At 50.6% G+C, this 15,782-nt stretch overlaps 1 protein-coding gene across 2 annotated transcripts; it reads right to left on the bottom strand.

The window, feature by feature from the left end:
• Krt13 (keratin 13) lies at nucleotides 1–4,136 on the bottom strand. Of its 2 annotated transcripts, none has more exons than XM_075942196.1 (8): nucleotides 3,666–4,136; nucleotides 2,627–2,709; nucleotides 2,290–2,446; nucleotides 1,945–2,106; nucleotides 1,705–1,830; nucleotides 1,391–1,611; nucleotides 630–655; nucleotides 1–329 (listed from the first exon to the last, which is right to left on the bottom strand). In XM_075942196.1, the coding sequence occupies exons 1-8, from the start codon at nucleotides 4,134–4,136 to the stop codon at nucleotides 232–234; spliced, it is 1,344 nt and encodes a 447-aa protein (XP_075798311.1). In that variant the 3' UTR covers nucleotides 1–231. The 2 variants fall into 2 exon arrangements, with proteins under 2 accessions (XP_075798311.1, XP_075798312.1); XM_075942197.1 differs by having other exon boundaries at nucleotides 1–305.
• Nucleotides 4,137–15,782: the final 11,646 nt, after the last annotated feature.

The following is a 15,782-nucleotide window of genomic DNA, read 5'->3' as shown; positions in this document are numbered from 1 at the left end:
CAGGAACCTTTATTGCATTATCTGTTCTTTTTAGTAGAGACATCGAGAACCCAGAGTGGGAAGAGCAGGGTAGGGCAGAGAAGGCCACCAATCAGGAGAGAAGGGGGCGGGTCCACCCTCTGAGGTTGTCAGAGGCATGGGGACAATGGGACTGGCTTCACGTGCAGTCCTCTCATCGTTCAGGCACCATCAACTCTCCTCCTGAAGGCCAGGGAAGGACTCCAAGCTGAGTTAATACTTGCGGAAATCCACGCGACCAGAAGTGGAGGGGGAGACGGAGGCACTGGCAGTGGTGGTGACATTTCCTGAGACAGAGAGAGGACAAGAGGCTCAGGCTGGAGAACCCCCACTTCAGGCTGAGCCAAGACCCCGGGAAGGCTCACAAGCTCCCAAGTAGTTAAGAGGTATGTGGGCGAAGATTCTGTTACTGTCCCCAAAGGTGGCTTTCACCAACACAACCCCATGGCTCTGTGAGGCAGAGACATTCCTATCGATAAGTCAATAATAGAGTAGACGTTTCCACCCAATTCCCTCCATCCTGTACTTGGCTGCCTGCCCTGCCTCCTTCCCAGCCCACATCCACCCAAGCTCAGCATCTCAAACCCCCTCCCACAGAGTTGACTCCTCACCTCCAGCGTTGTTGAAGCCAGCCATCCTGGAAGGGAGGGGAGAAACAGCCATGAGCAGAGGGCAATGGAGGACTGGTGTCTCCTTGTCCTCTGATGTAGGAATTCTGTCACCTTTCAGAGCCTTGACTTGGAATCTCTCCCAACATTGTCTCCAGCCTGGGACCTTCTTTCCCCTGAGGTATCTACCACGTGTGCCTACCTGTCTATCTGTCTTGCCAATTTGTCTGTCTGAAAGCCCTTGAAGGGACATACTATTGGTCCCAAGACTCAGGGTGTCTGGTTCACTCAGCTCTCTGCCCCCACACCTTTCTCCCCTAAGCCCACAAAGATGGCTTAGTCTTCACAAATAATATGAATGCAGTTAAATCGTCATCTTCTCTCTCCTTGGTGCAGGGATAGAGCCAAGAAGGCACTCTGTCATGGAGCTATGTGGTCATTTGGCTGAACCACATCCCAAGCAACTGCTGTCCTGGATTAAATGCTCCTTCCACATCCCTCTTCCGGTCTATCCACAAACAGGGACTGGCACTGGGATGTACAAAGGTACTGACCCTGCCACCCTGCTACAGAGCAGTTCCTCAGTCTAACTCGAGAGATGAGGAGGGGGCTCTGACTCCAGTTCTTTTGCCAGGTTATTTAAGCTCAAGCAGAAGCTGTTGCCTCTCCAACAAGAGGAGGCTGATCTCTAAGACGCTGCCCGTTCTGCGAGCCTTTCTGTTCGTGTGACCCCTTTCTAAAGACAGTCGGTGCCAGGGACCTACTTGGCATCCTGGCCCTCGAGCAGGCTGCGGTAGGTGGCGATCTCCTGCTCCAGCCGTGTCTTGATGTCCAACAGCATCTTGTACTCCTGGTTCTGGCACTCCATCTCGCTGCGGAGCTCGCTCAGCTGGGCCTCGATGCTGCTGATGAGTCCCTGGATCTGCTGCAGCTGCAGGGCGTAGCGGCACTCTGTCTCTGCCAAGGAGCTTTCCAGGCCAGCTTTCTGATGGTCCAAAAGGAAGAAGTTATGAGGAGAGCCAGTCCAGAGGGAGACCTAGTAGTGGGGGGATCACAGGGCATGGGCAGCCGAGGGTACCATGCTCAGCTGGGACTGCAGCTCAATCTCCAGGCCCTGGAGTGTGCGCCTGAGCTCTGTGATCTCTGTCTTGCTGGTCTGGATCATGGCAGCACTGGAGGAGACTTCCTTGTTCAGCTCTGCACTCTGAATGTCAAGCAGAGAGAAGGGGGTGGTGGGGCTTAGCAAGAAGTCCTGACCAAAAGCCGTGCTCCCCTCCCCCCAGCACCACCCACCTTAGTGGGTTAGGAACACCAGTACCTTGCTCTGGAACCATTCCTCGGCATCCCTCCTATTCTTCTCTGCCAGGGCCTCATACTGTTCCCTCATCTCAGCCAGCACACGAGTCAGATCAATGCCAGGGGTGGCATCCATCTCCACGTTGACCTGGCCTACAACCTGGTTGCTGAACTCCTTCATCTCCTGTGGGGATAGGAAAGGAAGATGTAAGAGACTCCTTTTTCTCCTTATCTCTGAGTGGCAGCAGAATGTTCTGGAAGATTCATCAGGACCTCACAGTGGATGGCAGTGTCAGCCTGCAGCAGCGGGCTCCCCTTGCTCACCAGAGGCGGCTCAGCCCATGGCAGGCCCACCAACCCCTCTTACCTCCTCATGGTTCTTCTTCATGTAGGCCAGCTCCTCATTCAGGCTCTCGATCTGCATCTCCAGGTCAGTCTTAGACAGGGTGAGGTCATCCAACACCCTGCGCAGGCCATTGATATCGGCCTCCACACCCTGCCGCAAGTTCAGCTCAGTTTCATACCTGAAATATTTTTAAGAATTAAAGCAAAACATAAATAGCATTAGACGCATCCCACCCCATACCCTGAGCTCCTCTACGACTCCAAGGCCTTTGCTCCCGGATGTCCCAGTGCCCTCCATCAGATGGGCATTCTTCTCACTTAAGAGTCTGCTGGGAAAGACGTGAGGAAGAAAGACTCACTTGAGCCTGAAGTCATCTGCAGCCAGCCTGGCGTTGTCAACCTCCAGGATGATCCGGTTGTTGTCAGTGGTAGCTTCCAGGATCTACAAAACACAGAGAGAGGGAACTCTCTGGGACTGTGCTTAGAGAGCAAAACTCAATGCCTCAACTGTGCTTGAGCAAAGACGACCAACTCTGTGAGGTGAGAGCAAGGCCAGCACCCTCTATTTTCTCTTGAGCGTCCCCCATCGGGTCAGAGTGGGAAAGGCCAATGATGAACGCTCCAGAGGAACACCTGCTCAGGGCATCTTCCGATAGTCATATATTAGACCTGTTGCCTATCTAGGCCACTGTCTCGAGAGCTGTCCCCTTAAGGTCAGAAGGGGTTCACTGTGACTCCAGATCTATTCTGGTCATGTCCCTGGAGCTGGCCTCCCAGATAAGCAACGAAGAAACACATCCAATTGAGTCTCTTGCCCAAACATCTGCAGTCTAAGCATTAAAGCCTGTCCTGCATAACTGGGCTTGATCCAGGCTAGCAGATTTCTGCTCTAACAAGTTGGTGTCACGGTGTGACAGTCAGGCATCACTGAGGGCTTCCAGGCTCCGTACCAGCCTGAGCCTCTACCTCTTTACACCCCACTGAGTCATCATCCACTGAGAAGAAGTTCATGTGTGGTTCTTCCAAAATAAACAGTGAACGAAGATGTCTTTTCTCTCTTGGTTTTGCCATTCGCAGCGACTTTTTAAAACGTCATGTTTCCAAATAGCTCAGTAGGTTAAGTTATAGCAACTGAGTCACAAGTAACAGTTCAGGAAGTCATTAAAAAAAGTTGGCAAGAATAATGACATCAATAAACATGGGGTATGGGAGGGAAAGCGTTTGGGCCATGGCATAAGAAAACTTAAGTAGTAGAGAGTCTTGGTAGCAAAAAGGTGGAATGGTCCCTCTGCAAGAATATGAATTCCATCCACACCTGGTCCTCTGTGACACTATGTGTCCTAGCTCTTGATGCTCTGCTCCATACTGAGAAAGCCTTCTTAGCATCAGAGGCCTCACCTTAACCCGGAGCTCTTCAATGGTCTTGTAGTAAGCACTGTAGTCCCTCTCTGGGCTAGCTGGGCTCTGCCTCAGATGCCAGTCGCGAATCTTCACCTCCAGATCAGCGTTGGCGGCCTCCAGAGCGCGCACCTTTTCCAGGTAGTTGGCCAAGCGGTCGTTGAGGTTCTGCATGGTGATCTTCTCATTGCCAGAGAGGAGGCCACCATCGCCACCTCCAAAGTCACCGAAGCCACCGCCAAATCCACCACCAAAACCTCCACCATAGCTACCTCCAAAGCCACCTCCAAAACCACTACCAGCCCCGCCACCAAAGCCACAGCTCATGCCACCTCCATAGCCTCCAGCTGACCCTCCAGAGACAAATCGGGAAGAGCAGGTAGAGATTTTACGGCCTCCTCCAAGCTGGCAGGAACCAGCCCCGAAACCACCTCCATAGCTGGTGGAGGAACTCTGAAAGCGGCAGCTCATGGTGAGGAGCGAGAGTAGGAGCAGGAGCAGACAGGAGCTGAGCTTGACCAAGGCCAAGGAGGACTGTGTGGCTCTCCCTTGCTGGGCATGCCTTTTATGCACCTTCCACGGGGGTGGGACATCTTCTCTCCTCCCTTCCCCACCCTCTGACCTGATGCCAAGTGCACCTGCACCTCATTTCCCACAAGCCCAGCTACCTCTACTCTCTAGGGTGGGTAGTGTCGTTGGGGGTGACTTTTTTTTCCTTTTAATCCTTAACAAAAGGGCTGACTCAGAGGGAGCAACGTTCTGCTTGAGACTATCCTCTTGACAACCAAATTCTACTTCACCTTTCCAGTTACGAACATTTATCCCAGCCCTGCCCAGTATTAGTCTGGGGACTGAGCTGCAATGGTCTGCCAGAGGGCCTCCTCAGGGGAAGGCCAGGCTGCAAAGTGGCCCCGTGCTGTGTGGGATCACCATAGCCCTCACTACCCTTCTTTCTGCCTCTAAAAGGTCTGACTGGAATGTTCTGGAAACCCCTTGGCACTTCATCTATGCCAATACTCCCAACACTTCTGAAGACAAATTTTGTTAATATTAAAAAATTAACCACCTAAAACATATTTAGCCTGAGGAAAAATGTGGTTCCAGAACCTAGAGAGTTGGTTCCAGGGCTAGGAATACTTGCTGTTTGGGGAGAAGACATGAGTTCAGTTCCCAGCATCCACACGAGAGCTCACAACTGTCTGTAGCTCCAGTTCCAGAGGATCTCATTCCCTCATCTCGGTTCTGTAAGCACCAGGAACACTCATAATGCATGAAATACATGCAGTCAAACACTCATGCCCATGAAACAAAAATAAATAAATTTTTTTTTAAGAAATGGCTCTAAAAAGCAACACTAATAAGAGACCCTAGGGGACCCCAGAAGGCAAACACCATTGAGGGAACTGAGATCCAGAAGGAGGGAGTAGCCCCACTAATATGCTTAGAGCCTGAGTCTTCACACTCATTTTCTTTAATTTTTCAGTTTCATTTATTTATTCTGTGCCCTAGGAGAACACATGTGCTGCTGTATGCTGTGGAGGTCGGGGCACAGCTATCCAGAGTCAGCTCTTCTTCTACTGCGAGTGTGTCCCAGGCATGAAACTCTGGTCTGCTGAGCACCTCACCAGCCCTGGCTCAGTTTCATCCACCTTAGCAACAGCCCAGGAGGTGGCTTCGATGTTATGCCCCATTTTATACACAGAGAACTGAGTTTGTTTTTGTTGTTGTTTTGTTTTGTTTTTTGAGACAAGGTTTCTCTGTGTAGTTTTGGAGACTGTCCTGGAACTAGCTCTTGTAGACCAGGCTGGCCTCAAACTCAGAGATCCGCCTGTCTCTGCCTCCCAGTGCTGGGATTAAAAGCGTGCGCCACCACCACCTGGCTGCTGAGAATTGAATCTTTTTTTAATCTTTTTTATTGATTTTTATTGAGCTCTACATTTTTCTCTGCTCCCCTCCCTGTGTCTCTCTCCCCTCCCCGAGAATCTTAAGGGAGAGTCAGAACTAAACCCCAAGGCTAGTTCTACCTGCCCCCAGGACTCATTTTAGATCTGTATTTTATACAGTAAAGTTTATGAAGCCTGTGTCTAATTGCCTTGTCACCGAAGCATGCTCCCGTTCAACCGCTCTCCAGAACTTTCCAGCCCTCCATAGACTCACAGTACTTTTCCTGAGTATCTACTCACAGCCCACGCCCCTAATAAAATCACTCTTCCAACTTCTGTCAGCAGAGATGAGTCCAGAGGTTCTCTCCCAGGGGCTACTTGGCTCTCCAGAGGACATTTATTCATATCTAGAGCTGTTTGGGTTGTCACATTAGGTTGATGGCCCTCATGTGCAAAGGAGAGATAAGGAATGCCACTGAATATCTTGCCAATGCTCAGAAAAGTCTACTGAGTCAAGGTAAAAATAAAAGGGGGGGGGGGACCTTGGTCAGTCTAATACATGGGGTTTATAGTCCATTGTTCTGATTGTCTTAGCACACCTTCCAAAGCTGAAAAGGTTCTGGAGTTTCTGGGCAGGGCCCTCATGATATCTGCTTCAGTTTGTAAAATTTGACTGAGAGGCAACTAAAAGATTGTGTCTTGGGGATTAGGGTTAGGGTCTCTTTAAAAGATTGTAGAGTGTGATTGAAAAGCTCAGGGACTGCGTAGAGACCCTGGTAGAGGAAGCCCTGCTGGTCCAGCTGGAAGGAAAGGTCTCGAGGGACCCTCTCAGAACCTGGGATAGGAAAAAGGTTTCCAGGGCTGAGAAGGAAGGACCCCAACATGGGCCCCCAAGGAGAGGTGGCACAGATGTGAGGTTGTCCCAGAACTCCCTGTGCTGATTTAGCAAGACTAGAGAAGTCCTGAGTAGGGACCTTGTCACCTTTGTGTTCAGAGGTAAGCAAGGGGACCCCAGAGCAAGACCCAGGGTGTACTGGGGTGTTCAAACACCATGATGAGTCCAGGATTTGGGCTGACCCCTAACCCTGCCCAGCCCTTCCATCCCAAACTGATGGCTCAGCTCTCTCACTGGAAAGGCATGATTCAGCCCAAAGCAAGAACCCTGGCTCTGTCAAGGAAGGATCAAAACTAACAAAAAGGTGATTAATGAAACCTGCCTGGCCTGAGGTGATGATGCCCCAACCCTTCCCGGGGTTGACAAGCAGGTTGAGGCCAACGCCTCTACAAGTAACAATGTCACAGATCCTCCAAAGCCCTGGCAGAGCAAACATGGATGGCATGGCATGCCTCCCCTCACAGGGTCAGGGCACAGCCCTCCCTCCCAGAAGGGACTCATGGTGCCTTGTTACAAGAATGCCCTCTGCCTACACACCGTGACCCCCATTGCCTATGGGCACAGGCCAGGCCCTTCTGGGGGGAGCTGAGCAGACTCATCTAGGGACCCAGTCCCCATCTCAGCAATCGTGAAAACTCACTCTAGTTTGTCTGACAATTTTCTCCTTGGCTCTTGGGCAAAATAACATGAAAATCCATCCCATTTCCAGTTATGTTTCAAGAGCAGGAGGGGAAAAAAATCACATTCACTCACCACCAACCTCAACACTAACACATCGTCGTTTCGCCTTATGTTACGAGAGGGTAATTGCTGTTGGCTGTTTTATTTCTTCAGTTTTGAGATGGAGTCTTATGTATGCAGCCAAGAACCTTGAACTTCTAACCCTGCTGGGTCCACCTCCCGAGTTCTAGGATCACACACGTGCTCCGCCATACCAGATTTATTCCATGCTCGTCATCAAAACCAGAGATTCATACATGCAAACAAACTCACTACCCACTGAGCCACATCCCCCGCTCAAGTGAGGACTTTTTTTTAAATTTTTCCATTCAAAAATTTCCACTTCCTCCCCTCCTCCCATTCCCCTCCCGCTCTGCCACTCACCCTCCTCCCTCCCCCTCCAGTCTTAAGAGAGGGCAGGGTACCCTGTCCTGTGGGAAATCCAAGGCCCTCCCCTCTCCATCCAGGCCTAGGAAGGTGTGCATCCAAATAGACTAGGGTCCCAAAGAGCCAGTACATGTAGTAGAAACAAGTCCCAGTGCCATTATCAATGACTTCTCAGTCAGCCCCCATTGTCAGCCACATTCAGAGAGTCCAGTTTGATCACATGCTCATTCAGTCCCAGTCCAGCTGGATTTGGTGAGCTCCCATTAGATCAGTCACACTGTCTCAGTGGGTGGACCAACCCCTCACTGTACTGACTTCCTTGCTCATGTTCTCCCTTCTTCTGCTCTTCATCTGGGCCTTGGGACCTCATCCCAGTGCTCTGATGTGAGTCTCTGTTTCTATCTCCATCCATCGCCGGCTGAAGGTTCTATGGTGATATTCGAGATAGTCATCAGTGTGACTATGGGAAAAGGCCAGTTCAGGCACCCTCTCCTCTGAGGATTTTTCAGATGAAGTAGGTGAGGTTCAAGAAAGCAAATCACTATCACTTGCCCAAGGACACCTTGAAGCCAAATTTTGAATCTGGCTTCTGGTTCTACCTACACCCAGAAGTGGGGTGCTGAGGTCTAGGAGGAGTTCGTTCCATGACAGTGTGATTCATAGTAAAATATGAACATTTAGGGCATTTTGTTTTGTTTTCTTATAGCACACAATTAAAACCCTTAATTTTTGAGCAATAGGGACAGTGGGGACATCTTTTGTCCTCATACGTGGTCTTTAGTGTTAGTCAGACTCCAATCTCTTGGCTTTTGCTGATTACAGGAGCATCATGGTAGATGGTTCTAGGTGGGCTCATGAACAAGGGCTGGTCACCTGAATGACTTCCAGCCTCTCCCACCCAGACTCCAGCCCCCAGAAAGGGGAAAGCGGCTGGAGGCTGTGAGCATTAATCGTGCTTGTGTGATGAAATCTCCACACATATGCTGGAGTGTGTAGTTCAGACACCTCCTGAAAGACCCTACAGACCCCCTCCTCAAAACCCGCAGCTAGCATGCTCCAGGGGGAATGTCCTGTTTGCTTTAAAAAAAACTCTCCAGATCAGCAGCCAGCCTGCTCCCGTAAGAACATCCCATGTGCCTGAGAGAGCAGGAGATAGAGATAGAAAGACTGCAAGGCAAGATGTCAATAAGATAGGATATCAACAAAGCAGGTTAGCTATAAGATAGGAACAGGATGACTGTTACCAGGCATCCATGCTGAGAGAGGAAACCATTCATGCCCCCGCCTCATTCCGGTCAACCGATAACCATGCTTTTGCTTCTGTAAGCTTGCTTTTTGCTGACACCCTTGCTGAGAGAGGAAACCATTCATGCCCCTGCCTCATTCCGGTCGACCGATAACCACGCTTTTGCTTCTGTAAACTTGCTTTTTGCTCTTCCCTATAAAAAGACCTCCCCCCAGTTGGCAGGCGCGCAAGTCCTCTGAAAGACTTGCTGCCCGCAGGTACCTGTGTTTACTCAATAAACCTCTTGCTAATTGCATCCTGTGGCCTGGTCTCAGAGTGTCCTGGTTCTGGGGTCTTCATCAGAGAGGAAAGGTCCTCTCTGAGGGTCTTTCACTCCCAGTCCATGACCGAGGCCATGCCTTGTGCCAGAATGATGGCAGACACCAACTTGATGAGGACAATAATTTCTGTACTGGGGACCCAGCTAAACCTCAACTATGTGTTTCTTTACCCAACTGCTCACTTGGGGCCTTTAGCAATAATCACAATGCTTTTTTTGGATTTTGGGAGCTAGTCTACCAAAGATTTCAGCCCAAGAAGGGAGTCTTGGGGGCTCCGTGACTTGTACCCAAGTGAGACACATGTTGCAATTAACCTGTAATTATCACCTGAAACAGGGATCATTCAGTCTAGTGGGCCTGAGCCCTAGCCTTTGGGGTCTGTGCTAACTCCAGTGGCTGTCAGAGTTGCACCAACTTGTGTGATTTCCAGAGGGTATCCCAGGAGTGCCTGTTGGAGGAAAACCCCACACAGCAGGTCGCAGGTCACATACATGCCCTGAGTTGGTGAGATTAGTGGGAAGGAGGAAGTGCACCTCATGGACATGCAAGGACCTGAAGCGCTGAAGCCAGTCTGAAGTGACTTGTGAGTTGCACCGTGCCAAACAGGTGTCTCTGAGGAAGGGGGAACTGTCCTCTAGGCCCGGATCGACGATCTGGAGGGGTCTGCTCCTCAGTACAGTCCCCTCCCTGGTGGAAGCCTTGAGAGCCTTGGGAGGTGGGTCAATCATTCTCCACTCATCTTCCACTGATGTCAAAGGATAATGAAAATGCTCACTACACTCTGCTGAGGAAAGTGATGTGCTTTTTATTGCTAATTGATCGCGAGGACTGCGCTAAAGACATAAAGTGGTTTGCGGGCAGTAAAGATGAGGAGACTGGCTAGGCAGGGAAAGGTGCTTGCTGCCCAAGACTAAGGACCTGATTTGGGGGAAGACGCAGGCACATAATGTAAGCATCTATTGTCTCAGCCCTCCTACAGGAAAATGGGAAGTGGAGGCAAAAGACTCTCAGGAAGGTCACGGGCCAGCTGGCCTGACAGCATCAGCAATAACCAAAAGGCCCTGTGTTAAACAAAGTAGATCGTGAAGACCAGCACCCGAAACTGTCCTCCAACCTCCACATGGCACCTCCATTCACAAACAGGAATGTTCTCTCTCTCTCCTCTCCCTCTCTCTCTCCTCTCCTCTCCCTCTCTCTCTCCTCTCCTCTCCCCTTTCCTCTCCCTCTCTCTCCCTCTCTCCTCTCCCTCTCTCTCTCCCTCTCCTCTCCCTCTCTCTCTCCCCTCTCCTCTCCCTCTCTCTCTCCCCTCACCTCTCCCCTCTCCTCTCCCTCTCTCTCTCTCCCCTCTCCTCTCTCCTCTCCTCTCCCTCTCTCTCTCCCCTCTCCTCTCCCCTCTCCTCTCCCTCTCTCTCTCCCCTCTCCTCTCCCCTCTCCTCTCCCTCTCTCTCTCCTCTCTCTCTCCACACACACGCATAACTAATAAAATTAATACTACGTTGAACCTTATATTTGGACTACCTTATTTCAGAACAACTCTGCTATATATCACACTCTTTTATTAAATCTGGGGCAACTGAGGCACAGAGAAGTTAATTATATTGCCCAAATTCAAAATCTCAATAGTCAGCTAGGATGTAGCTCAGCTGATACCACGCTTGCCTAGCATGCATGCTGACCAGGGTTTAACACCCTGCACTGTGTAAAGAAGGCAGGGTGGGGCATGCCTGTAATCTCAGCACTCGGAAAGTTGACAGCAAAAGAATTCGGAGCTCAAAGTTATCCTTGGCTACACAGTAAATTCGAAACCAGCCTGGAATATGTAAGAACCCATTTCAGTAAAAACAGGCGTGCTCCAGGGTCTGCCTCTTTACTGCCTGCTAACCACTGGAAGTCTTTAGCGTGTTCTTCACAATCAATGGGCAATAATAAGCGCATTATTGTACTGAATTCTGTGAGACTGCTAAGCAGGGAGTCGTGGAAACCCACAATTTGTGACCAAGAAGTTGTGGGTTGCTGGGGGAGATGCTGCTGATAGCTGTTATCTGAAGCAGGTTTCTGCCTTGTGGGACTAAGCCCCCACCTGTGAGGTCTTTCTAACTATGGCTGTGTCAGAATTGAGCTGCCTTGAGTCAGATTGCAGCAGATCTCAGCAGACATCACAGAATTTCTCGTTATGTAGTCTCACAAGAGGAGAGGTTCGTTGCTTCATTCTTTTACGTTTGAAACAGAGTATTTGCATAGCTCAGGTTGGCCTCAAAAAGATTATGTGGTCCTGGATGACCTCAAACAAATTACATAGCCAAGGATGGTCTTGAACTTCCGATCTCCTACCTCCACATCCTGAGTGCTAGGATTATGAGTGTAATCACACCAAGCTTATTCTGTGCTGGAGTTCAAATCCAGGGCTTCACGCAAGCGAGACAGGCTCATTGCCCACTGAGCTACAACCACAGTCCAAGATAGGTTTTTTGTTTTGTTTTGTTTTGTGTTTTAAGCCCTGCTTTTTTAGATGAAGCAGCTGAGTTTCAGACAAGCGATCCCTTTGCCCTAGGACACCTTGAAGTCAAGTTTTGAATCTCAGCTCTGGCTCTGTCTACCATAGCTAGTGGTGGGGTACTCAAGTGTCAGCTCTATCCCCGCTGTGCAAGCACATCTGTTGGCCCTTCCATGCTCAGGCACTGCTAGCACCTAGCCAGAAGATGCCCCTGCTTCCCATGGTGGCCTATGATGTTAACGGCCTGCAGTGTCCGCCTTTCCAAAGACTTTCACCGATCTGAGTTCCTAAGCCCAGAAATTCATGGGAGTGCTCACTCGGTGAAAGATTCCCATCAGTACTGTGCCACTTAATACCCCCTTTTCACATTTGGGGAAACTGAGGCCTGGAATAGTATTAAACAAGGAAACAAGAAGAAATTCAAGGACTTTCAAAGCTTCTCGTGGACATCACAGTGAAACCATCCCTAAGCCGGCTTCAGCATGTCGTCTCTGGTCCTCAGCTTTGTGTGTCTTTACCAGATTGCTAATGTGCAGACCCCTCCCTGGCCTGCACCCTGAACCCTAGCTCCTACTGCAGTGTCTTGCTTAGATGGGGTCCCTCCTCCCTCTCCTGAGAAACAGACCTTCCTTCTGACAGTCAACCCAGGCCTTCAGACAGCTCTGTCCTTCTTGAGACACCTGCCTCCTACAGAACTCCTCGTGAATCACTTCAAACTAGCCTTGGTGCCTCGGGCCCTGGCATGTCCATGGTGCCGAATCCTAAAACCCCTTTCTGTCAACACAGCCTGCCCAGGAACTCAGCGGGGTCAGCAAAGACTTTGGATGAGATGAGCCTGAGTTTCAAGCCTCCTTTGGCCACCGGCGAGCTCGGCGACCTTAGGAAAGTTGCTCAATCTTCCAAGGCTTGAATAGCCCCAACTGAAAAGCAAGTATTAGAGGAGTGAGGACATAAGGCTTATCAAATACCTGAGATGAAAAAGGCATGGGGCAAGGAGAGAATTGCCCCATGGGAGAAATGCAAACCCATTGTTCGATGGCCAGGCTGAAAATCCTCCTGAGCCTCCACCCTGCACTGACACACAGCTTCGCCTTCCTCCCTCTCTGGTCCCTGCATGGCACCCATAGCAACCGAGCAGGTGGCAGATGGCTATAGCACTTCCTCTACCCTATTTGAGAACACAAGCCTTGGCTACATCTCTGAACACAGTTCCTGGTGCAGAGAATCCTGAGAAGATGTTTGGGGGAGCCAGTGGTAAGACAAGGCACACAGAGGCAACAGAAAAGGAACTACCCCAGCTCCCAGCCTCAGGAGCAAAGCTGTCCGGGTGGACCTCCTTCCTCCCATGGCCCTTACAGGTGACCACTGCATAGACACACTTCTGAGAGAAGGGAGGGTGTTCAGAACCGTGCATCCCAAGAGCAGGGAAGTGTCTATGTAAAACCCACACGGAGGGTTCTGCACGAGGGTCAATGCCCAGATCTTCTCTGAGGATCCAGGTCACCATGTTCAGCCAGACTCCTCATTCTACAGGTTGGAAAATTGAGGCCCAGAGAAGGAAAAAGACCAGCTTCAGCCTCCAGGGGGATTCGGCAGCCATATCTCTTGCCTGCTCTTGGCAGTCCAACCTGAGCAGAAGACAAACCCAAGACCATAACCTCCAGTCCTAAATCCAACCTCTCTCTGTAGGGATGGGAGGAGGCCACCTGCTACCTGCTTCCTCAGGCTGACTAGAACCCAAGGCCGACCTCAGCCCAGAAAATACAGAAGGTGTATGTCTTCTGCCCTGAAACCATTTAAAGGCTCATAGGACATGATCCATCTCAAGGTACAGGCATCTCCTGGGACAAGGCAGGAAACAAGACTTGACAAGTTCCAAGAACATCTTGACAGCACCACTGGGGATCCCAGGAAAGCAGAAATAGGTGCTCCATGCCAGCATAGTGGTTCACACCTATAAACCCAGTAGTCAGGAAGATCAGGAGTTCTAGGTCATCCTTAGGGATACAGGAATTTGAAATCAGGTTGAGGAGGTCCTGTCTCAAAAAAGCAAAAACAAGGATAAATGGGACACTAGAGAAAGACTTCACACACACACACATACACCTCTCTCCCTTTCTCTGTCCTCCCCCCCTCTCTCTCACACACACACATGCACATACACACACTCTTCCCTCCCTCCCTCTTCTCTTCTCTTTCACACACACACATTCTCCTCTCGCTCTCTCCCCTCCCCCCTCATTCATATACACACATTCTTCCTTCTCTCTCCCTCCCTCCCTCTTCTCTTTCACACACACACACACACACACACACACACATTCTCCTCTCTCTCTCTCTCTCTCTCTCTCTCTCTCTCTCTCTCACTCACTCTCACTCTCTCTCTCTCTCCCCTTCCCCCTCATACACACACACATACACACACTCTTCTCTCTCCCTCCCACTCTCTTCTCTTTCACACATACACACATTCTCGTCTCTCTCTCTCCCCTCCCCCCTCATACACACATACACATACACACACTCTTCTCTCTCTCCCTCCCTCTTCTCTTCTCCTTCACATACACACGTTCTCCCCCCTCTTTCTCTCCCCTGTCTCTCCCTCCCTCCCTCTCTTCTCTTCTCTCTCACACACACATTCTCCTCCCTCTCTCTCCTCTCCCCCTTCTCTCTTTTTCTCCCCCTCCCATCTCTCACACGCACATGCATACACAATATTTTTTTTTGTTTTTTCGAGACAGGGTTTCTCTGTGGTTTTGGAGCCTGTCCTGGAACTAGCTCTTGTAGACCAGGCTGGTCTCGAACTCACAGAGATCCGCCTGCCTCTGCCTCCCGAGTGCTGGAATTAAAGGCGTGCGCCACCACCGCCCGGCATACACAATATTTTTACATTTATTTGATTACTTATTTGTGTGTGGAAGGGGTGAGGTTGTCCTCAGTGCACTAATGGAGGTCACAGGAAAACCTGTGGAGGTTGGTTCTCTCCTCCCAGGTAGATCCTGGAACTCAAACTCCAGTCTTCAGTCTTGGCAGCAAGCCCCTTTTACTCACTGAGCCACATCACCTGTCAGAGAGGCGACTTCTCCTCCTCCCTAGACTGTCTGGCTGCAGGAGAAAGCAAGCAGATGCCACCTTCAGTCTGTACCCTCTCTTGCCTTACTGCACCTTCTGCGGAGGTGTTTGTTGTTCGTTTGGTTTGGTTTGCAGACTGAAGGCAGAAAAATACTGGCTTGTCAGAAGGTCTGAGGCCTCTCCTTGGGGGTCCAAAGGCCTGTGAGGCAGAGCCGGATCAGGCTACAGACTTCTACCATGGGGAGTCAAAGGCAGCTTGCTACAGAACCTGGCTGTCCTCAGGGCAGGGAGAAGCCTAGATTGCCGTGAATGTCTTGAGCTTCCTTCCACGTGAGCGTAAGCCACGGCACGAGAGACAAAGGTCAGATGCCAGGACCATCTTTCTGACATCATTTCTTCATGACACTTGAACAGACTGCCTGGAGGTCAGAATAGGTTCCAGTGAGCACACTTCTTTAAAAAGATGTGTCTCGGTGTCTGCTACCTCCTGTCACTGGGGGAAAATTGAGGACCTGGGGTCAGAGGGACTTATCAGGGCCCAGTGTTCCCTTTTCTGGCTTGTGACCTCATTCATATTATTTCACATTCCTGGGCCTCCACTTCCTTTTGTGAAACTGACTCGGGAAGCTGACACCACTCCACAGTGTTGCTGGGAGACTTAATGACAGGGTATCACGGAAGCACTGCCCATGGCTCAACATAGTATAGATACTCCGTGAATCCCATTTCCTGCCTCCAGCCTAAGGAAGTCTGGCCTCCCTGTGCTGTCTGGAGACACATTGTCCCTTCAGTCTCCACAGAAGAGCAGGCACTGTCTCCATCAAGTGTCTGTGGAGAAGGGTCTTTGCCCATGGATACAACACCAATCCTCTCCAGGGGCTTGGTGTTTTCCTAAAAGACCAGGGAGAGCTTCCCACAGCCTTCTCCTCCCAGCAGGACTAAAGGCTTCTCCCTTCCATCCCCAGCCTTCACCCAGACCTGACAGCCCAGCTGAGCCACCCAGATCTCTCCACTCCCTCTTCTCCTACACTCTGCTCCAGGCAATGGGATCTGGGGTCAGAGGATGTAGCCCCAGAACAGAGGCAATAAGCCAGAGTATA

Source organism: Microtus pennsylvanicus, chromosome 11, assembly GCF_037038515.1.
Source record: "Microtus pennsylvanicus isolate mMicPen1 chromosome 11, mMicPen1.hap1, whole genome shotgun sequence".
In the NCBI taxonomy this organism is placed as follows: Eukaryota; Metazoa; Chordata; class Mammalia; order Rodentia; family Cricetidae; genus Microtus; species Microtus pennsylvanicus.
Note: the sequence above shows the minus strand (reverse complement) of the source record. Positions and strands in the feature narration are given on the sequence as shown.